General features: G+C 42.8%; 2 protein-coding genes across 2 annotated transcripts; both read right to left on the bottom strand.

The window, feature by feature from the left end:
• LOC116363980 (polymeric immunoglobulin receptor) lies at nucleotides 1-12,356 on the bottom strand. The gene is made up of 9 exons (XM_031817305.1): nucleotides 11,758-12,356; nucleotides 11,328-11,651; nucleotides 10,406-10,735; nucleotides 9,981-10,304; nucleotides 8,475-8,615; nucleotides 7,646-7,744; nucleotides 7,223-7,275; nucleotides 1,573-1,629; nucleotides 1-18 (listed from the first exon to the last, which is right to left on the bottom strand). Exons 1-9 carry the CDS (start codon nucleotides 11,798-11,800, stop codon nucleotides 1-3), a joined length of 1,389 nt encoding a protein of 462 aa, XP_031673165.1. The 5' UTR covers nucleotides 11,801-12,356.
• A 728-nt stretch (nucleotides 12,357-13,084) lies between these two features.
• Nucleotides 13,085-21,111, bottom strand: LOC116363985 (CMRF35-like molecule 5). Its single transcript, XM_031817313.1, has 5 exons — nucleotides 20,932-21,111; nucleotides 20,278-20,613; nucleotides 19,789-19,896; nucleotides 14,516-14,623; nucleotides 13,085-14,416 (listed from the first exon to the last, which is right to left on the bottom strand). The coding sequence occupies exons 1-5, from the start codon at nucleotides 20,969-20,971 to the stop codon at nucleotides 14,118-14,120; spliced, it is 891 nt and encodes a 296-aa protein (XP_031673173.1). The 5' UTR covers nucleotides 20,972-21,111; the 3' UTR covers nucleotides 13,085-14,117.
• Nucleotides 21,112-21,931: the final 820 nt, after the last annotated feature.

Below are 21,931 nucleotides of genomic sequence, written 5' to 3'. Positions count from 1 at the left end.
TTAGACACAGTCCGCTGCCTGTGGGAGAAAAACCCTACTGGAAAAGGTCGTTTCTCTCTGTGGGAAGAAGAGATGGTTAGTATATACCCTGCAGTATTACAAAGGATATGACAACTCCAGCTACACACTGCATAACACCTGCAGTGTAATCTAGTTGTTATGTGAGTTTCTAAGGGAAACTGTGATAGTTACTGTCTGGACTGTAAAGTAGTATAACAGAAAAACTATTGAGCACCAACCCAGCTACACACTGTGTGGAAAACAGCAGTGTAATATCAAATCAAATGTTATTAGTCACATGCGCCGAATACAACAGGTGTAGTAGACCTTACAGTGAAATGCTGAATACAACAGGTGTAGTAGACCTTACTGTGAAATGCTGAATACAACAGGTGTAGTAGACCTTACAGTGAAATGCTGAATACAACAGGTGTAGTAGACCTTACAGTGAAATGCTGAATACAACAGGTGTAGTGTTGTACCTTACAGTGAAATGCTGAATACAACAGGTGTAGTAGACCTTACAGTGAAATGCTGAATACAACAGGTGTAGTAGACCTTACAGTGAAATGCTGAATACAACAGGTGTAGTAGACCTTACCGTGAAATGCTGAATACAACAGGTGTAGTAGACCTTACAGTGAAATGCTGAATTTAATCGGTGTAGTAGAACTTACAGTGAAATGCTGAATACAACCGGTGTAGTGTTGTACCTTACAGTGAAATGCTGAATACAACAGGTGTAGTAGACCTTACAGTGAAATGCTGACCGACGAGCCCCTAACCAACAATGCAGTTTAAAAAAAATACAGATAAGAATAAGAGATGAAAGTAAGTAGTAATTAAAGAGCAGCAGTGAAATAACAATAGCGAGACAATATACAGGGGGGTAACGATACATAGTCAATGTGCAGGGGCACCGGTTAGTCGAGGTAATTGAGGTAATATGTAAGTAGAGTTATTGAAGTGACTATGCATAGATGACAACAGAGAGTAGCAGTGGTGTAAAGTGGGTGGGGGGGGGGGCACTGCATATGGTCTGGGTAGCCATTTAACTAGATGTTCAGGAGTCTTACGACTTGGGGGTAGAAGCTGTATAGAAGCCTTTTGGACCTAGACTTAGCGCTCCGGAGAGAGAACAGTCTATGAGTAGGGTGGCTGGAGTCTTTCTCAATTTTTCGGGCCTTCTTCTGACACTGCCTGGTATAGAGGTTCCTGGATGGCAGGAAGCTTGGCCCCAGTGAACCTTTTGAGGATCTGAGGACCCATGCCAAATCTTTGTAGTCTCCTGAGGGGGAATAGGTTTTGTCGTGCCCTCTTCACGACTGTCTTGGTGTGCTTGGACAATGTTAGTTTGTTGGTGATGTGGACACCAAGGAACTTGAAGCTCTCAACCTGCTCCACTACAGCCCCGTCGATGGGAACGGGGGCGTGCTCGGTCCTCTTTTTCCTGTAGTCCACAATTATCCCCTTTGTCTTGATCACGTTGAGGGAGAGGTTGTTGTCCTGGCACTGCATGGCCAAGTCTCTGACCTCCTCCCTATAGTCTGTCTCGTCGTTGTCGGTCATCACCGGCAAATTGAATGATGGTGTTGGAGTCGTGCCTGGCCATTTTCGTGGAAATGTCCTCTATTTACCAAATCATGGGAGCAAACCACAACACAAGTCAGAGTTAGTTATCAAAGTCCTTTAATTATATGAGCTCTATCACAATCCTGTGACTCTCAGATAATTCAGTGTCTCTCAATGAATTCTCTGAGAGCCCCCTCCACATTGCAATAGCATTTTGACTTTCAACAGTTCAGTATCTCTAATGAAAAGTTGAGAGTTCCAACATAATGGCAAAATGGGATCCTTTATAGCAAAGATCACACATAGTCAGACAGCATAGACATAATAAATCATTCAGCTTTGTCTCCTTACTCAAACCCCAGAACCATAAACCAACCCTCCATATCAACAGGCATATATCAAATTGTCATTTAGATACAACCAACTCTAAATACAACCAATCCTGGACAAACTCACGGAGAGGATAGAATGATTCCAGACACTGCCATCCTACATGGGAAAAGTAGGGAGTGAACTGGCACACATGCAGTGGAGCAAAAGATATGTTTACACATGATGATACTTTGACCTCTCCCCTCTCTGCGGCCCATGCAACTTAGTCTTGACATAGAACAGATAACTGCAACCCTGCCACAGTATTATACAAAAATACCATTCTTGATGAGAAGTAATTTACACACATTTGATGAATATAAAACATCTTACATATGTTACCAACAAATTCTGATTCTTCCACGACACCATGCAGTCATGAGTGAACAGGAAGTACAGGAGGGGACTGAGCACATATCCCTGAGGGGCCCCTGTGTTGAGGATCAGTATGGCGGATGTGTTGTTACCTACCCTTACCACTTGGGGGTGGCCCATTATGAAGTCCAGGATCCAGTTGCAGAGGGAGGTGTTTCGTCCCAGGGTCCTTAGCTTTTTGATGAGCTTTGAGGGCACTGTGTTGTTGAATGCTGAGCTGTAGTCAATAAACAACATTCTCACATAGGTGTTCCTTTTGTCCAGTTGGAAAAGGGCCGTGTGGAGTGCAATGGGGATTGCATCATCTGTGGATCTGTTGGGGCGGTATGCAAATTGGAGTGGGTGTAGAGTTTCTGGGATGATGGTGTTGATGTGAGCCATGACCAGCCTTTCAAAGCACTTCATGGCTACAGACGTGAGTGCTTCGGTTCGGTAGTTGTTTAGGCAGATTACCTTAGTGTTCTAATAGAGATGAGGTGTGAGTTTCCAGGGGAAACTAGGATAGTTACCGTCTTAACTGTAAGTACAACAGAAAACGAGTAACCCCAGCTACACACTGTACAAGACCGCAGTGTAATACTGTAGCTGAAAGGTGAGTTTCCAAGGAAACTGGGATAGTTAGTATCTCAACTGTAAATAGAAAATAAGTGAAATTAAGTCTTCAGATCTTTGCAGGGTAGGCTTAGCCTTCGGGTTCCGGTGGACCGACAAGTCACAATAATGGTAGACCAAACCGCGTATCGGCCAGGTTGGTACACTGTCACAAGTAATAAAAACAAGGACGAAACCCAAACGAGATGGCACAAGCCAAACCGAATGGGGGGACAGGAGAGCACCAAGGTGGAGAGGATAGATAGCTAGCTAGCTAGCTGCTCCAAGCTATTGAATAGCTGCAGGTATACGTCTGTGCTTATACAGTCTAGAGCTCTTACCAAGCTAATCCTCTTGGAATGAGCCGAGAAAAGGAAGGAGGTGGAAGTAATGTGGCAGCAGCTATTTAAAACCTCTTATGGCCAGGCGTGCCACTAGCGACCCACCTCGACAACATCCGGTGAAATTTCAGAGCACCAAATTCAAATGACAGAAATAGTAATAATAAACATTCATGAAAATACAAGTGTTTTACATCGGTTAAAAGATTAACTTCTTGTTAATCCAGCCGCTTTGTCAGATTTCAAATAGGCTTTATGGCGAAAGCACACCATGTGATTATCTGAGGATAGCGCCCGGCGTACAAAAGCATACAAACATTTTATATGCATATCCTAGCTTCTGGCAGTTTACAACAAGACTGAACAGGAAACACTAATATTAATGGTTGATGACAGTGGGGAGTGTTACCATAACAACAAGGCTCTGAACAGGAAGCACTAATATTAATGGTTGATGACAGTGGGTGAGTGTTACAACAAGACTCTAAACAGGAAACACTAATATTAATGGTTGACGACAGTGGGGGAGTGTTACCATAACAACAAGACTCTGAACAGGAAGCACTAATATTAATGGTTGATGACAGTGGGTGAGTGTTACAACAAGACTCTAAACAGGAAACACTAATATTAATGGTTGACGACAGTGGGGGAGTGTTACCATAACAACAAGACTCTGAACAGGAAGCACTAATATTAATGGTTGATGACAGTGGGGGAGTGTTACCATAACAACAAATGTAAATAAAGTATAATTGTTCATATGGAAAGAACTATGTTCAATTGAAAAGTAAAATGAGCAAGTGCATGTCCTCTTCCTCGCACACCTGCAGACTGATTTTCAACTATCTTTGTGCCAAAACACTCGTTTTGGAAGAAACAAGCCTGAAACCTTGAACAAAGACTGTTGACATCTAGTGGAAGCTATTGGAATTGCAATCTGGGAGCTGGAATTGCAAAGGATCCACAGCTTTCCATTATAAGAGCCTGGGACCTTCTTCTTTGGATTTTCTCCAACCACATCAATTGTGTTATAGTATCATAAATGATTTTAACATTTCTACAAACATCAAAGTGTTTCCTATCCAATGCTACCAACTATATGCATATCCTGGCTTCTGGGCCTGAGTAACAGGCAGTTTACTTTGGGCAAGTAAGTGAGGTGGAAATTCAGAAAACTAGACCCTAGCCCTAAGAAGTTTAACTAACTATATGTTGACTATCTGTATGTTAACTAACTATATGTTGACTATCTGTATGTTAACTAACTATATGTTGACTATCTGTATGTTAACTAACTATATGTTGACTATCTGTATGTTAACTAACTGTATGTTGACTATCTGTATGTTAACTAACTATATGTTGACTATCTGTATGTTAACTAACTATATGTTGACTATCTGTATGTTAACTAACTATATGTTGACTATCTGTATGTTAACTAACTATATGTTGACTATCTGTATGTTAACTAACTATATGTTGACTATCTGTATGTTAACTAACTATATGTTGACTATCTGTATGTTAACTAACTATATGTTGACTATCTGTATGTTAACTAACTATATGTTGACTATCTGTATGTTAACTAACTATATGTTGACTATCTGTATGTTAACTAACTATATGTTGACTATCTGTATGTTAACTAACTATATGTTGACTATCTGTATGTTAACTAACTATATGTTGACTATCTGTATGTTAACTAACCTCTATTTTTAGCTAATTCTCTCTCCTTTATTATGAGTGTTTCCTGTTCAGAGCCTTGTTGTTATGGTAACACTCCCCCACTGCCATCAACCATTATTATTCGTGCTTCCTGTTCAGAGCCTTGTTGTTATGGTAACACTCCCCCACTGCCATCAACCATTATTATTAGTGTTTCCTGTTCAGAGTCTTGTTGTTATGGTAACATTCCCCCACTGCCATCAACCATTATTATGAGTGTTTCCTGTTCAGAGTCTTGTTGTTATGGTAACACTCCCCCACTGCCATCAACCATTATTATTAGTGTTTCCTGTTCAGAGTCTTGTTGTTATGGTAACACTCCCCCTTCTTAGTTACCATAACAACAAGACTCTGAACAGGAAACACGAATAATAATGGTTGATGGCAGTGGGGGAGTGTTACCATAACAACAAGACTCTGAACAGGAAACACTAATAATAAAGGAGAGAGAATTAGCTAAAAATAGAGGTTAGTTAACATACAGATAGTCAACATATAGTTAGTTAACATACAGATAGTCAACATATAGTTAGTTAACATACAGATAGTCAACATATAGTTAGTTAACATACAGATAGTCAACATATAGTTAGTTAACATACAGATAGTCAACATATAGTTAGTTAACATACAGATAGTCAACATATAGTTAGTTAACATACAGATAGTCAACATATAGTTAGTTAACATACAGATAGTCAACATATAGTTAGTTAACATACAGATAGTCAACATATAGTTAGTTAACATACAGATAGTCAACATATAGTTAGTTAACATACAGATAGTCAACATATAGTTAGTTAACATACAGATAGTCAACATATAGTTAGTTAACATACAGATAGTCAACATATAGTTAGTTAACATACAGATAGTCAACATATAGTTAGTTAACATACAGATAGTCAACATATAGTTAGTTAACATACAGATAGTCAACATATAGTTAGTTAACATACAGATAGTCAACATATAGTTAGTTAACATACAGATAGTCAACATATAGTTAGTTAACATACAGATAGTCAACATATAGTTAGTTAACATACAGATAGTCAACATATAGTTAGTTAACATACAGATAGTCAACATATAGTTAGTTAACATACAGATAGTCAACATATAGTTAGTTAACATACAGATAGTCAACATATAGTTAGTTAACATACAGATAGTCAACATACAGATAGTTAACATACAGATAGTCAACATATAGTTAGTTAACATACACTTTTTCAGATAGTCAACATATAGTTAGTTAACATACACTTTTTCAGATAGTCAACATATGTGTTAGTTAACATACACTTTTTCAGATAGTCAACATATAGTTAGTTAACATATAGTTTTTCAGTTAGTTAACATACAGTTAGTTAACACACAGTTAGTCAACATACAGTTAGTCAACATACAGTTAGTTAACATACAATCTCATGATTTGGTTGGGTCTAATTGTGTTGCTGTCCTGGGTCTCTGTGGGGTGTGTTTGTGAACAGAGCCCCAGGACCAGCTTGCTAAGGTGACTCTTCTCCAGGTTCATCTCTATGTAGGTGATGGCTTTGTTGTGGAAGAATTTGGGAATCGTTTCCTTTTAGGTGGTTGTGGAATTTAACGTCTCTTTTCTGGATTTTGATCATTAGTGGGTGTTGGCCTAATTCTGCTCTGCATTATTCAGTGTTTTACGTTGTACAAGTCAGAAATAATCACATTATAAAACCACCACACATCACAAAGACAACACAATAAACATCAAGTAAAAAGATAACAGATTTATATTACATCAAACATCACATTATCACATAATATTATATACAGGGAAATAATAGCAATCATGACATAATATTATATACAGGGAAATAATAACAATCATGACATAATATTATATACAGGGAAATAATAGCAATCATGACATAATATTATATACAGGGAAATAATAATGAAAATAATCATAATCTACAAAGCCCTCGCTTTGAACTGTTAAGACGGAGTTTGTTAACTCCACCCCTATATCGAGCCTCGTTGTCAGTTTTGAGCAGGGCATTCAAGAGATACCTCCCCTCACCTGGGCGAGAACCGGGCATCTCATAATTGAAAGACATGCACACTCATGGCCAGGATTTTTGAGAGAGAGAGAGAGAGAGAGAGAGAGAGAGGACAATAGTATGACTAATAAAACACAATTTGTTGACATCTTTCAGTCCAAAAATAATAATTATAATACAGACACTGACCCCTTCGTTGTTTCCTGTGTCTGGACTCACTCTGTGTGTTGAAGAGACAGATCCTGTGGAACACAACACACACACATCACTCAGAGAGAGAGAGATGGGAAGATAGAGAGAGAGACAGGAAGAGAGAGAGAGAGACAGGAAGAGAGAGAGAAGAGCGCTTCACTTCCCCCAGAACCAGGCAGGTGTCAGACACTCCTCAGTGACTATTCATTCTCTTCTTCTCAACCAGGGACAAATGATGATGTGGATATTATGCAAATTAATTTATCTGGAAGGAAACTGAGATATTTGAAAAAGGGGAACATTCTCTCCATTTATAGACCTGTGTGTGTGTGTGTGTGTGTGTGTGTGTGTGTGTGTGTGTGTGTGTGTGTGTGTGTGTGTGTGTGTGTGTGTGTGTGTGTGTGTGTGTGTGTTTCTCACCTGTGTCCTTGTTGTATTTCCATCTGTAGACGATAATCAGGCTGATCAGCAGCAGTAACACTACCAGACTAACAGACACCATGATGACCACTGAGGTACCTGGAACACACACACGCACACCTGATGACGGGTGTTCTGTAACCTGACTAGGTGTTCTGTAACCTGACTAGGTGTTCTGTAACCTGACTAGGTGTTCTGTAACCTGACTAGGTGTTCTGTAACCTGACTAGGTGTTCTGTAACTTTACAAGGTGACACTACATACAGACATGTCTACCACTAACCTACCCTCATATCATAACACTACATACAGACATGTCTACCACTAACCTACCCTCATATCATAACACTAACCTACCCTCATATCATAACACTACAGACAGACATGTCTACCACTAACCTACCCTCATATCATAACACTGCATACAGACATGTCCTCCACTAGCCTACCCTCACATCATAACACTAACCTACCCTCATATCATAACACTACAGACAGACATGTCTACCACTAACCTACCCTCATATCATAACACTAACCTACCCTCACAGCATAACACTAACCTACACTCATATAAGAACACTAACCTAACCTACCCTCATATCATAACACTAACCTAACCTACCCTCATATCATAACACTAACCTAACCTACCCTCATATCATAACACTAACCTAACCTACCCTCATATCATAACACTAACCTAACCTACCCTCATATCATAACACTAACCTACCCTCATATCATAACACTAACCTACCCTCATAGCATAACACTACATACAGACATTTCTGACACTAACCGTTTGAATTTGTAAAATTTTATTTACCAGATTCGTTGAGTGATGATGCTGGTGATGATGATGATGATGGTGATGATGGTGATGATGATGATGGTGAAGATAGTGAGAGGAAGGTGGTTGTGGGTGGGGCTGTAGTTTTGGTTTTCATGATGGTGGTAGTTGGTGCCACTGAAAACAATTTACAAAGAGAGAGAGAGAGAGAAAGAGAGAGAGAGAGAGGTAGAGAGAGAGATAGAGTCACATGGAGAGAGAGAGAGAGAGAGAGAGAGATAGAGTCACATGGAGAGAGAGACAGAGAGAGAGAGAGATAGAGAGAGACGTAGAGTCACATGGAGAGAGAGAGAGAGAGAGATAGAAAAAGAGAAAGAGAGAGGGAGAGAGAGAGATAGAGAGAGAGACAGAGAGACAGAGAGACAGAAAGGTAGAGTCACATAGAGAGAGAGAGAGAGAGAGAGAGAGAGAGAGAGAGAGACAGAGAGACAGAAAGGTAGAGTCACTTAGAGAGAGAGGGAGAGAGAGAGAGAGGAGAGAGAGAGAGTGCATGATACATATTGTTGTGACTTTCCTCTCTAGACAGACAGATGCAATGAAGGTTTCTTTTGTTCCTGTTGAGGTGTTTTAGTTCTCGATTCGCAACATTCTCGATTAGCAACATCTTTCTCAATCTCTCTATCACCCCCCTCCATCTTTCTCTCTCTTTCACCCCCTCAATCTCTTTTTTGCTCTCTTACACTCATCTTTCTCTCTCTTTTTCTCTCTCTCTGTGTCTCTCTCTCTCTCTCTCTCTCTCTCTCTATATGTGACTCTACCTTTCTGTCTCTCTGTCTCTCTGTCTCTCTGTCTCTCTCTCTCTCTCTCTCTCTCTCTCTCTCTCTCTCTCTCTCTCTCTCTCTCTCAATTCAATTCAAGATGCTTTCTTGGCATTTGAAACATATGTTAACATTGTCTCTCTCTCTGATGACAACTGCAGGGTTCATGATGACATTCATACTGAAACTTGGGGTTTTATATCTTGAACACATGACTGCTTATTGATACTGAGACAGATATAGAAACACAGAGGAAGTTACTGTGTTCTGGTACAGTGTATTTTCACACCACTACAAACACACAGACACACCCAGCCTCCACTAACACACTGACTGCCTGCTGTCAACCACTGAACAACTACTACTGATAAGATGTTTAGTTCAATGCTACATTTCAATCAGCTAATAACAAACAATTTCACAATGTTCTCGATGTGATACATAAGAGAGTTGCTGCAGGAGCTACAGCATGGAAAGTAGAGGAGGCTGGTGGGAGGAGATATAGGAGGACAGGCTCTTTGTAATGAATAGATTTAACGGTATCAAACATATCAAATGCATGGTTTCCATGGTTTCCATGGCTTCCATGGTTTCCATGGCTTCCATGGTTTCCATGGTTTCCATGTGTTGATACCTTTCCATCCATTACAGCCATTACAATGAGCCTGTCCTCCTATATCTCCTCCCACCAGCCACCACTGATGTAAAGAGTTGATCCACTCACCCACAGAGAGGATACATCTAGTGTAGTCTGCAGGTCTCCATCTTCTATCAGATCCACACCAGTATGTCCCAGAATCCTCTGGTCTCATCATCTTGATGTGAACAGTGAAGTTGGTCTTCTCACTGTTGTCCCTCAGAGAAAACCTCTTATTCCTGATGATGATGTTAGGTTTTGTAGCTGCTACTTTATCTTCACAGGTTAAAGGAAGGTCCCCTTTACAGAAGAACTTCTCATTCTTCTTGTGGTCTGCTGGATATTTACAAGTGAGCCTGGCAGTCTCCCCAACTTGCTCAGTCACATTGATTGGTTTGACATCCCTCCAATCTGTGAATGAGATTACAAAAACACTACTTTTATCAAATAGATAACTGCAACTTGTGTGTTTAGGGTCACATGTTAAAGAGAAAGAGGAAGTTTATACTCACTTATAACAAGCAGCTTCACCTGTGTGATCAGTGTAATGTAACGTTGTTCTGTCCTGCTGGTTTCTACTCCACACCAGTAGGTCCCAGTATCATCTTCAGTCAGGTCACTGATGGTCACTGTGGAGAATCTCTTTCTTCTTCTCTTAGAAAGAGAATATCTTCTAGGTTTTTCATGATATATATCTGATATCTTGTTTTCACAGTCAGATTCACTGTCTTCTTTGCAGAAATACTTGATGTCGTCCTCATGGTCCTCTGGATAGTTGCATCTGATGGTAGCTTCTCCTCCCAGAAAGGCCGTCTCTGTGACTGACTTCTCACAGCAGTCATCTGTCAATAGGAACACACATCACAACCTTAGTCTAATACTATAGACTGACTTCTCACAGCAGTCATCTGTCAATAGGAACACACATCACAACCTTAGTCTAGTACTATAGACTGACTTCTCACAGCAGTCATCTGTCAACAGGAACACACATCACAACCTTAGTCTAATACTATAGACTGACTTCTCACAGCAGTCATCTGTCAATAGGAACACACACCACAACCTTAGTCTAATACTATAGACTGACTTCTCACAGCAGTCATCTGTCAATAGGAACACACATCACAACCTTAGTCTAGTACTATAGACTGACTTCACACAGCAGTCATCTGTCAATAGGAACACACATCACAACCTTAGTCTAATACTATAGACTGACTTCTCACAGCAGTCATCTGTCAATAGGAACACACATCACAACCTTAGTCTAGTACTATAGACTGACTTCACACAGCAGTCATCTGTCAATAGGAACACACATCACAACCTTAGTCTAGTACTATAGACTGACTTCATTGACTAGTGGTACTGATCATGTAATAACATTTGTAGCTAAATTCATTTTATAAAGTTAAAGTAAAAGTCTCTCACCCTTCTTCACATCCAGCTCTACCTTGGTATAACTGTCAGGTGCAGTAGGTTTGTTCACTCCACACCAGTAGGTCCCTTCATCTTGTCTGGTCAGTTGTCTGATGATCACCTTGAAGTAGTTTCCTCCAGTGTTGTCATACAGAGAGAATCTACCACTGTGCTGCCAGGTGTTCTTCACTCCAGTTATGATTGGATCCTTACATCTCAAACGGTTCTGCCCCAAGCAGACATATTTCTCACGACTTCTGTCTTCTGTGGAATAATGACAGTAGATGATGACAGTTCCTCCAGAGGATCCTGTCACTGTGAAGGAGCTCAAACAACCTGTCAATCAGACCAGAGACAATATATTATCTGTAGTAGCAGCCTTTATAAGAAACCTAACAGGATGTTATTACATTGTTATAGAGAGTTATAACAAGCTTATTACCTGTCATGAAGGAGAGGAGGATGACTATCAGCAGGATCCTCATCTTGTTGTGTTCTCTCCAGGTTGGTCCAGGTGTCTATAGGTCCTGATATAATGCTGTGTTCTCTCCAGGTTGGTCCAGGTGTCTATAGGTCCTGATATAATGTTGTGTTCTCTCCAGGTTGGTCCAGGTGTCTATAGGTCCTGATATAATGTTGTGTTCTCTCCAGGTTGGTCCAGGTGTCTATAGGTCCTGATATAATGCTGTGTTCTCTCTAGGTGTCTATAGGTCCTGATATAATGCTGTGTTCTCTCCAGGTGTCTATAGGTCCTGATATAATGTTGTGTTCTCTCCAGGTTGGTCCAGGTGTTTCCAAGTCTGTAACTTTCTCCGTTCTTCTCTACTTATAGGAACTTAAATACAAACTTCATGTACTTTATGTTCCCTCTCTGCCTTCCCTCTCTCTCTCTGCCCTCCCTCTCTCTCTCACTCACTCTTTGCAGTCTTACAACTATGTAGTTCCCTATTTCTGTATCTCGCTCTCTGCCGTCCCTCTCTCTCTCACTCACTCTTTGCAGTCTTACAACTATGTAGTTCCCTATTCCTGCATCTCTCTCTCTCTACTAGTTCAAACCCTCCTACCACATGTTATGTATGACAGCCCCTCCCTCTTCCTCCTTAACCAATCACATCTTTGCTCCTACATCACACAGTAGAGAGAGAGAGAGTGATAGAGAGAGAGAAATTGAGATCAGTGAGAAAAAGAGAGTGAGAGACTCCTCTATGGATCATAGCACAGAAACACATTCATACACTCATGCAGACTGGAGGCTGTTGACAGAGGAGAGAAACAGAGTTATTCTACCACTGGAGGGTGACCTCCCTCCATCTCTCTCTCCCTCCATCTCTCTCTCCCTCCATCTCTCTGTCCCTCCATCTCTCTCTCCCTTCATCTCTCTCTCCCTTCATCTCTCTCTCCCTCCATCTCTCTCTCCCTTCATCTCTCTCTCTGTCCCTCCATCTCTCTCTCCCTTCATCTCTCTCTCCCTTCATCTCTCTCTCCCTCCATCTCTCTCTCCCTCCATCTCTCGCTCCCTCCATCTCTCTCTCCCTCCATCTCTCTCTCCCTTCATCTCTCTCTCTCTCCATCTCTCTCTCTCTCTCTCTCTCTCTCTCTCTCTCTCTCTCTCTGTCTACCTCCATCTATCCCTCCATCTCAGCTCTGTGTGTCTAGTGACAGTGGTACATGCTGATGAGACAGGTACTGAGTTTACTGACATCACCAGTGGAGGCTGGTGAGGGGAGGACTACTTATAGTAATGTCTAGAATGGAACGTATCAAACACATAAATATATTGGTGCTTTATTGATAAATACACAGAGTCTCATTTCCCATCAAGTGGAGTAAAAAACACTGAATAATCAAAGGTTCCTAAAAGCTACAAACTGTCTCTGTTTGTTCAAGTCAGTGTTACATTCACAGTAGAAACAATGAATGAATGAATAAATGGATGTACAGACGTAACGACCCACAAACAAACAAAATAATGATGTAATGATAATGATGAACAGATGATTGAACTAACGAATGATGAATGAACGAGAACAAATAAACAATGAAAATGTTGAATAAAAATGTGAATGAATGAACAAACAAATTAATAAATTATTAAATGAATATATGAACAAATTAAGAAATTATTGATCAAATAAATGAATGAATTAAAAACACAAATTAATGACTAAATGACAACATGAAAACATGAAGACATGAAAACATAAAGATGTGAATTCATGCTGTGCCATGCAGATCAGTGACAGTAACATAGTGGAGACAGGCTGGATCTCTGGGGAAGTTGACAGTAGCATAGTGGAGACAGGCTGGATCTCTGTGGAAGTTGACAGTAGCAGAGTGGAGTCAGGCTGGATATCTGGGGAAGTTGATAGTAGCATAGTGGAGACAGGATGGATCTCTGGGGAAGTTGACAGTAGTATAGTGGAGACAGGATGGATCTCTGGGGAAGTTGACAGTAGTATAGTGGAGACAGGATGGATCTCTGAGGAAGTTGATAGTAGCATAGTGGAGACAGGCTGGATCTCTGGGGAAGTTGACAGTAGCACAGTGGAGACAGGATGGATCTCTGGGGAAGTTGATAGTAGCATAGTGGAGACAGGCTGGATCTCTGGGGAAGTTGACAGTAGCACAGTGGAGTCAGGCTGGATCTCTGGGGAAGTTGACAGTAGCACAGTGGAGTCAGACTGGATCTCTGTGGAAGTTGACAGTAGCAGAGTGGAGTCAGGCTGGATCTCTGAGGAAGTTGACAGTAGCATAGTGGAGACAGGCTGGATCTCTGGGGATGTTGACAGTAGCACAGTGGAGTCAGGCTGGATCTCTGGGGAAGTTGACAGTAGCACAGTGGAGACAGGCTGGATCTCTGGGGAAGTTGACAGTAGCGTAGGTCACATTGTCTGAAACCTCTGTAGACGGACCAACGTTGAAGTGGATGTCATCTCGACGAGGATTGGTTGTGTTGGTATAGATGGTGGTGATGTCACAGGCTGAATCTGGGTTCTGATTGGTTGCTGTGGCGTAGATGGGGTTAGTGATGGTTCCTGTGTCTGGATCTTGGTTGGTTGTCATGGAGTCAGGCATCAACAGGCTGGCAGAGTGTTTGGATGCTGAAGAGGAAAAAAATATGTTATTTAGAAAAATCCATATTTATTTTTGACATATTTGTTAATTTTTTAAATAATGATTGTGTGTGACAACTAGTGTACCTGTTGGTCTCCTGTCTCTGTCTCTCCTCTGTCTGAAGAACATGAACAGCAGCAGACCCAGCAGTAGTAGAACAACACCCAGAACACCACCAGAGAACACCACAACACCTAGAACACCCAGACCAACACCAGAGAACATCACAACACCTAGAACACCCAGAACACCACCAGAGAACATCACAACACCTAGAACACCCAGAACACCACCAGAGAACATCACAACACCTAGAACACCCAGAGCAACACCAGAGAACATCACATCACCTAGATCACCCAGATCAACACCAGAGAACATCACATCACCTAGAACACCCAGATCAACACCAGAGTACATCAAATCAAATCAAATCAAATCAAATTTATTTATATAGCCCTTCGTACATCAGCTGATATCTCAAAGTGCTGTACAGAAACCCAGCCTAAAACCCCAAACAGCAAGCAATGCTGGGGGGGGTTACTAACACTGGAGTATATAACAGAGTCTGGGGGGGTTACTAACACTGGAGTATATAACAGAGTCTGGGGGGGGGTACTAATACTGGAGTATATAACAGAGTCTGGGGGGGATGTACTAACACTGGAGTATATACCCACACACTCTCCCTCACACACACACACTCTCTCTCTCTCTGTTTCTCTCTGTCTCACACACATACCCACACACTCTCCCTCACACATACACACTCTCTCTCTCAGTTTCTCTCTGTCTCACACACATACACACACACTCTCCCTCACATACACACTCTCTTTCTGTTTCTCTCTGTCTCACACACATACACACACAAACTCTCCCTCACACACACACTCTCTCTCTCTCTGTCTCTCTCAGTCTCACACACATACATACACACTCTCCCTCACACACACACACTCTCTCTCTGTTTCTGTCTCACACACATACACACACACACTCTCTCTCTCTGTTTCTCTCTGTCTCACACACACACACACACTCTCTCTCTCTGTTTCTCTCTGTCTCACACACATACACACACACTCTCCTTCACACTGTGGCAAAAGGCAAAAAATATCGGACCCCTCCCTCAGTGGCCGGTCCAGTTCCAGGGCCACATTCATCAAATCAAATCAAATCAAATGTATTTATATAGCCCTTCGTACATCAGCTGATATCTCAAAGTGCTGTACAGAAACCCAGCCTAAAACCCCAAACAGCAAGCAATGCAGGTGTAGAAGCACGGTGGCTAGGAAAAACTCCCTAGAAAGGCCAATACCTAGGAAGAAACCTAGAGAGGAACCAGGCTATGTGGGGTGGCCAGTCCTCTTCTGGCTGTGCCGGGTGGAGATTATAACAGAACATGGCCAAGATGTTCAAATGTTCATAAATGACCAGCATGGTCGAATAATAATAAGGCAGAACAGTTGAAACTAGAGCAGCAGCACAGTCAGGTGGAAGTTGAAACTGGAGCAGCAGCATGGCCAGGTGGACTGGGGACAGCAAGGAGTCATCATGTCAGGTAGTCCTGGGGCATGGTCCTAGGGCTCAGGTCCTCCGAGAGAGAGAAAGAAAGAGAGAAGGAGAGAATTAGAGAACGCACACTTAGATTCACACAGGACACCGAATAGGACAGGAGAAGTACTCCAGATATAACAAACTGACCCCAGCCCCCCGACACATAAACTACTGCAGCATAAATACTGGAGGCTGAGACAGGAGGGGTCAGGAGACACTGTGGCCCCATCCGAGGACACCCCCGGACAGGGCCAAACAGGAAGGATATAACCCCACCCACTTTGCCAAAGCACAGCCCCCACACCACTAGAGGGATATCTTCAACCACCAACTTACCATCCTGAGACAAGGCTGAGTATAGCCCACAAAGATCTCCGCCACGGCACAACCCAAGGGGGGGGGGCGCCAACCCAGACAGGATGACCACAACAGTGAATCAACCCACTCAGGTGACGCACCCCCTCCAGGGACGGCATGAGAGAGCCCCAGCAAGCCAGTGACTCAGCCCCTGTAATAGGGTTAGAGGCAGAGAATCCCAGTGGAAAGAGGGGAACCGGCCAGGCAGAGACAGCAAGGGCGGTTCGTTGCTCCAGAGCCTTTCCGTTCACCTTCCCACTCCTGGGCCAGACTACACTCAATCATATGACCCACTGAAGAGATGAGTCTTCAGTAAAGACTTAAAGGTTGAGACCGAGTTTGCGTCTCTGACATGGGTAGGCAGACCGTTCCATAAAAATGGAGCTCTATAGGAGAAAGCCCTGCCTCCAGCTGTTTGCTTAGAAATTCTAGGGACAATTAGGAGGCCTGCGTCTTGTGACCGTAGCGTACGTGTAGGTATGTACGGCAGGACCAAATCAGAGAGATAGGTAGGAGCAAGCCCATGTAATGCTTTGTAGGTTAGCAGTAAAACCTTGAAATCAGCCCTTGCTTTGACAGGAAGCCAGTGTAGAGAGGCTAGCACTGGAGTAATATGATCAAATTTTTGGGTTCTAGTCAGGATTCTAGCAGCCGTATTTAGCACTAACTGAAGTTTATTTAGTGCTTTATCCGGGTAGCCGGAAAATAGAGCATTGCAGTAGTCTAACCTAGAAGTGACAAAAGCATGGATTAATTTTTCTGCATCATTTTTGGACAGAAAGTTTCTGATTTTTGCAATGTTACGTAGATGGAAAAAAGCTGTCCTCGAAATGGTCTTGATATGTTCTTCAAAAGAGAGATCAGGGTCCAGAGTAACGCCGAGGTCCTTCACAGTTTTATTTGAGACGACTGTACAACCATTAAGATTAATTGTCAGATTCAACAGAAGATCTCTTTGTTTCTTGGGACCTAGAACAAGCATCTCTGTTTTGTCCGAGTTTAATAGTAGAAAGTTTGCAGCCATCCACTTCCTTATGTCTGAAACACATGCTTCTAGCGAGGGCAATTTTGGGGCTTCACCATGTTTCATTGAAATGTACAGCTGTGTGTCATCCGCATAGCAGTGAAAGTTTACATTATGTTTTCGAATAACATCCCCAAGAGGTAAAATATATAGTGAAAACAATAGTGGTCCTAAAACGGAACCTTGAGGAACACCGAAATTTACAGTTGATTTGTCAGAGGACAAACCATTCACAGAGACAAACTGATATCTTTCCGACAGATAAGATCTAAACCAGGCCAGAACATGTCCGTGTAGACCAATTTGGGTTTCCAATCTCTCCAAAAGAATGTGGTGATCGATGGTATCAAAAGCAGCACTAAGGTCTAGGAGCACGAGGACAGATGCAGAGCCTCGGTCCGATGCCATTAAAATGTCATTTACCACCTTCACAAGTGCCGTCTCAGTGCTATGATGGGGTCTAAAACCAGACTGAAGCATTTCGTATACATCACATCACCTAGAACACCCAGACAACACCAGAGAACATCACATCACCTAGAACACCCCGAACAACACCAGAGAACATCACATCACCTAGAACACCCCGAACAACACCAGAGAACATCACATCACCTAGAACACCCAGAGACAGTACTCAGGCATAATGTAACAGTGATGCTACATTTAGCTCGTCTCTACTGTACTGTACCTCTGGGTTTCTACCATTTCAGAGGGAGGGAGGAGGGAAGACAACATTAGACAGAGAAACAGGTGGTGTTGAAGAGAGCAGAACATAGAGAGGAAATGTCAATGAGATATCAATAGTCACAGTCAGATTATTCAATCTAATATCAAGTATCAGGCAAAGTCAATGTGTTGTTAATGTGGTTCAATGTTATTCACTGTCTGGAGGTGGAAGATGTAATGACTAGTTTCCACCACAAGGTGGTGTATCTTTAGATTCACAGTTGTAGTTTATGAGGACAGGATGCTTGGTAGTTGTAGTCCATGTTACAGTATGGTATTTTTTTAAAGACCATGTTACAATATGATGCTTGGTAGTTGTAGTTTATCTCTCAGGGTCATGTGGTGCCGAGGGTTCATTATGTTACCTTGTGTTCTAGTCATGTCTGTGGTGATGCTGTTGTTACCTTGTGTTCTAGTCATGTCTGTGGTGGTGATGCTGTTGTTACCTTGTGTTCTAGTCATGTCTGTGGTGGTGATGCTGTTGTTAACATGTGTTCTAGTCATGTCTGTGGTGGTGATGCTGTTGTTAACATGTGTTCTAGTCATGTCTGTGGTGATGCTGTTGCTCCTACTGTTCCATAAATAAGGTGAAAACAATTAGAGAGAGAGAGAGAGAGAGAGAGAGAGAGAGAGAGAGAGAGAGAGAGAGAGAGAGAGAGAGAAAGAGAGAGAGAGAGAGAGAGAGAGAGAGAGAGAGAGAGAGAGAGAGAGAGAGAGAGAGAGAGAGAGAATGCGCCTGCGTACTTGTTTACGTGTGTGGTTTGGGGTGTGTGTTTCTGAGACTGAAAGTAGTACCCACTCTGTGTGTTTCAGAGGAAGTGGTGTGAACCTTGACCTACAATGACGGTAACAACTAGTCTCTCAATACAGAATCTCTCTGAGTAGTTACAATACTAAAGATAATGACTATAACTACTAGTCTCTCAATACAGAATCTCTCTGAGTAGTTACAATACTAAAGTTAATGACTATAACTACTAGTCTCTCAATACAGAACCTCTCTGAGTAGTTACAATACTAAAGATAATGACTATAACTACTAGTCTCTCAGTACAGAACCTCTCTGAGTAGTTACAAGACTAAAGATAATGACTGAACAGGTTATAGGGACTAAATGACAAGGGTTAATATTCGTGACTGGGGGAGAGGTAGGTGTGGAGATGAGATGTGATAGGGGGAGAGGAGAGGAGGAGGCGTGAGAGGGAGATGTGAGGGGGGGAGAGGGCGGTGTGGAGATGAGATGTGATAGGGGGAGAGGAGAGGAGGAGGCGTGAGAGGGAGATGTGAGGGGGGGATAGGGGGGTGTGGAGATGAGATGTGATAGGGGGAGAGGAGAGGAGGAGGCGTGAGAGGGAGATGTGAGGGGGGGAGAGGGGTGTGTGGAGATGAGATGTGATAGGGGGAGAGGAGAGGAGGAGGCATGAGAGGGAGATGTAAGGGGGGGAGAGGGGTGTGTGGAGATGAGATGTGAGGGGGGGAGAGGAGGAGGCGTGAGAGGGAGATGTGAGGGGGGAGAGGAGAAGAGGCGACCTGAGAGGGAGAGGTGGAGATGTGAGGTGGGAGAACAAAAGGAAGACAGAGAGAGAGAGAGACGACAGAGGAGGGACAAAGATAAATGAAGAGAGAGAGATGTAGGCCTACAGATAAGTGTGTAGGCTTTAGAGAGCAGTTCTACCTAGGGTAATATACCTGCTGTAGAGTTTGAGGAGTCAGTTGTCATGGTAATGTTTGTTGATGGGTGTGTCGTGGAGAGGAGATATCTGGAGGTGATGGAGCCAGGGTTGGGAGGAACAGGAGCTGTAGAGAGAGATAGAGAGTCATGGAGAGAGAGAGAGAGAAAAAAAGAGAGAGAGAACGAAATAAAAAGAGAAAGAGAAAGATAGAGAGAGTGAGTGAAGGAGAAAGATAGAGAGAGAGAGTGAGGGAGAAAGATAGAGAGGGTGAGTGAGGGAGAAAGATAGAGAGAGAGAGTGAGTGAGTGAGAAAGAGAGAGAGAGTGAGGGAGAAAGATAGAGAGAGAGAGAGAGTGAGTGAGAAAGATAGAGAGAGAGAGTGAGTGAGAAAGATAGAGAGAGAGAGTGAGGGAGAGAGACAGAGATATAATGCATCAACACTAATAAATAATGTGTTAAATGTAATCAGACATAAACACACTGATAGAACGTCTTAGACACCAACCTCTGTCCACAGTGATCCTGACTTCAGTCTTGTTATACCACCACCATGTGTTTATTTCACACCAGTAGGTCCCTGAATCATCTAGGACCAGGTTAGTGATGGTCACAGTGAAGACTCTTCTCTCTGTGTCGTCATACAGAGAGAATCTCCCTTTATGAGTCACCGCTGGGTGCTGATGGGTTTGGGTTTTGATCACATCAACCCGGTAGGCCCAGATCCCTTTAGAGAGGTACTTCTGGTGTGTCTCAAACCCCCGGTCATAAGGACACTGAATGGTGTCATTTCCTCCTTCTGTCCCTCTCTTTGTGATCACTGATGACACCACACAGATCACAGCTATGAAACAACCAAAGAAACACATTCACATCATCTCTACAATAACAGTTGCCATAGTCACCATGTTTCACAGACAGTCAGGTAAGGGAGATAGTTGAGTGACAGATAGAGAATGTTAAATAATCTGGGACTGAGTGGTACAGTACATTTATGTGTTCAGGACTACAGCAAAACAGTAAAACAGTGTTGAAGGATAAAGTACAGTATTGATCACTGTAGCGTACAATGATACATGCCAAGAATTGAGTGCTGTGTTCAGTGAGTAACACAGTTCAATATGGGGTGTGTATTAATGTAATATATTCTAATAGTACTCACCACAGAGGAGGCTGATGTTGACAGACATCAGATTCCTCATTCTTCTCTCTGGCTTCCCTCCTATGTTGTACAAATTATACTGTTCTCCACTCACTCAGACTCTCTCCCAGTCCCTCCTCGTAGCTATGAACACAACTCTAACCATGTTTAAGAGTTCTGGTAGCTGTTTAGTCCAGTCTCTCTCCCCCTCCCTCCCAGCCTCCCCTCCCTCCCTCCCTCCCTCCCTCCCTCCCTCCCTCCCTCCCTCCCTCCCTCCCTCCCTCCCTCCCTCCCTCCCTCCCTCCCTCCCTCCCTCCCTCCCTCTCTCCCCCTCCCTCCCTCTCCCCCTCCCTCCCTCCCTCCCTCCCTCCCTCTCCCCCTCCCTCCCTCCCTCCCTCCCTCGATTGTAATCGTCAGTTCCTCTTTCTCTACTGTAAATTCGATCTCCAGCTGTAACGATCTGGGTGTAGTGGGTGCAAAGTCAGGCGCAGGAAGCAGAGAGTTCAGGGTAGTGCTATTTAATGCACAAACGGCGAACATAAGCCACCCCACGAAAACACAGGGCGCACACAAAAACAAATTCCTTGAACACGGGGACTAAAACAGTCCAGCAAAAAACCCACAAACAGGAAAACATGTTAACCTCTAACGTGCACACTAGTCACACAAACAATCCTGCACAAAGAGCAGGCGGGCCGTCTGGCTAATAGAGCCCAACTAATCACCAAATAAACAACAGGTGTAACCAATAAACACATAAGGAGGGGGAGGAAAGAATCAGTGGCAGCTAGTAGGCCAGTGACGAGGACCACCGAGCGCCACCCGATCGGGAAGGGGAGCCACCTTCGGTAGGTGTCGTGACACCAGCTGTCACATCATAATGAATGTGTAGCAGTTGGGAGTCGGGACAAAACAGGCAGGCGGGCATCTATTCTCAGATGGTCAAAATCATGAATCTGCATCATGTTCATGGATATTGACAAATAAATGTCAATAGAAAACTGGTCAAATGAAATACAGA

This window comes from Oncorhynchus kisutch, unplaced genomic scaffold (genome assembly GCF_002021735.2).
Source record: "Oncorhynchus kisutch isolate 150728-3 unplaced genomic scaffold, Okis_V2 scaffold983, whole genome shotgun sequence".
Lineage (NCBI taxonomy): Eukaryota > Metazoa > Chordata > Actinopteri > Salmoniformes > Salmonidae > Oncorhynchus > Oncorhynchus kisutch.
Note: the sequence above shows the minus strand (reverse complement) of the source record. Positions and strands in the feature narration are given on the sequence as shown.

Coding starts and splice junctions, on each gene's coding strand:
- LOC116363980 (XM_031817305.1), bottom strand. CDS start 11,800: ATGAGGATCCTGCTGATAGTCATCCTCCTCTCCTTCATGACAG. Junction 10,736..11,327: donor AGAGCTGGATGTGAAGAAGG/GTGAGAGACTTT, acceptor TCCTATTGACAG/ATGACTGCTGTGAGAAGTCA. Junction 7,276..7,645: donor GAAATACAACAAGGACACAG/GTGAGAAACACA, acceptor TGTGTTCCACAG/GATCTGTCTCTTCAACACAC.
- LOC116363985 (XM_031817313.1), bottom strand. CDS start 20,971: ATGAGGAATCTGATGTCTGTCAACATCAGCCTCCTCTGTG. Junction 19,897..20,277: donor CAGGATCACTGTGGACAGAG/GTTGGTGTCTAA, acceptor CTCTCTCTACAG/CTCCTGTTCCTCCCAACCCT. Junction 14,417..14,515: donor CAGAGACAGGAGACCAACAG/GTACACTAGTTG, acceptor TTTCCTCTTCAG/CATCCAAACACTCTGCCAGC.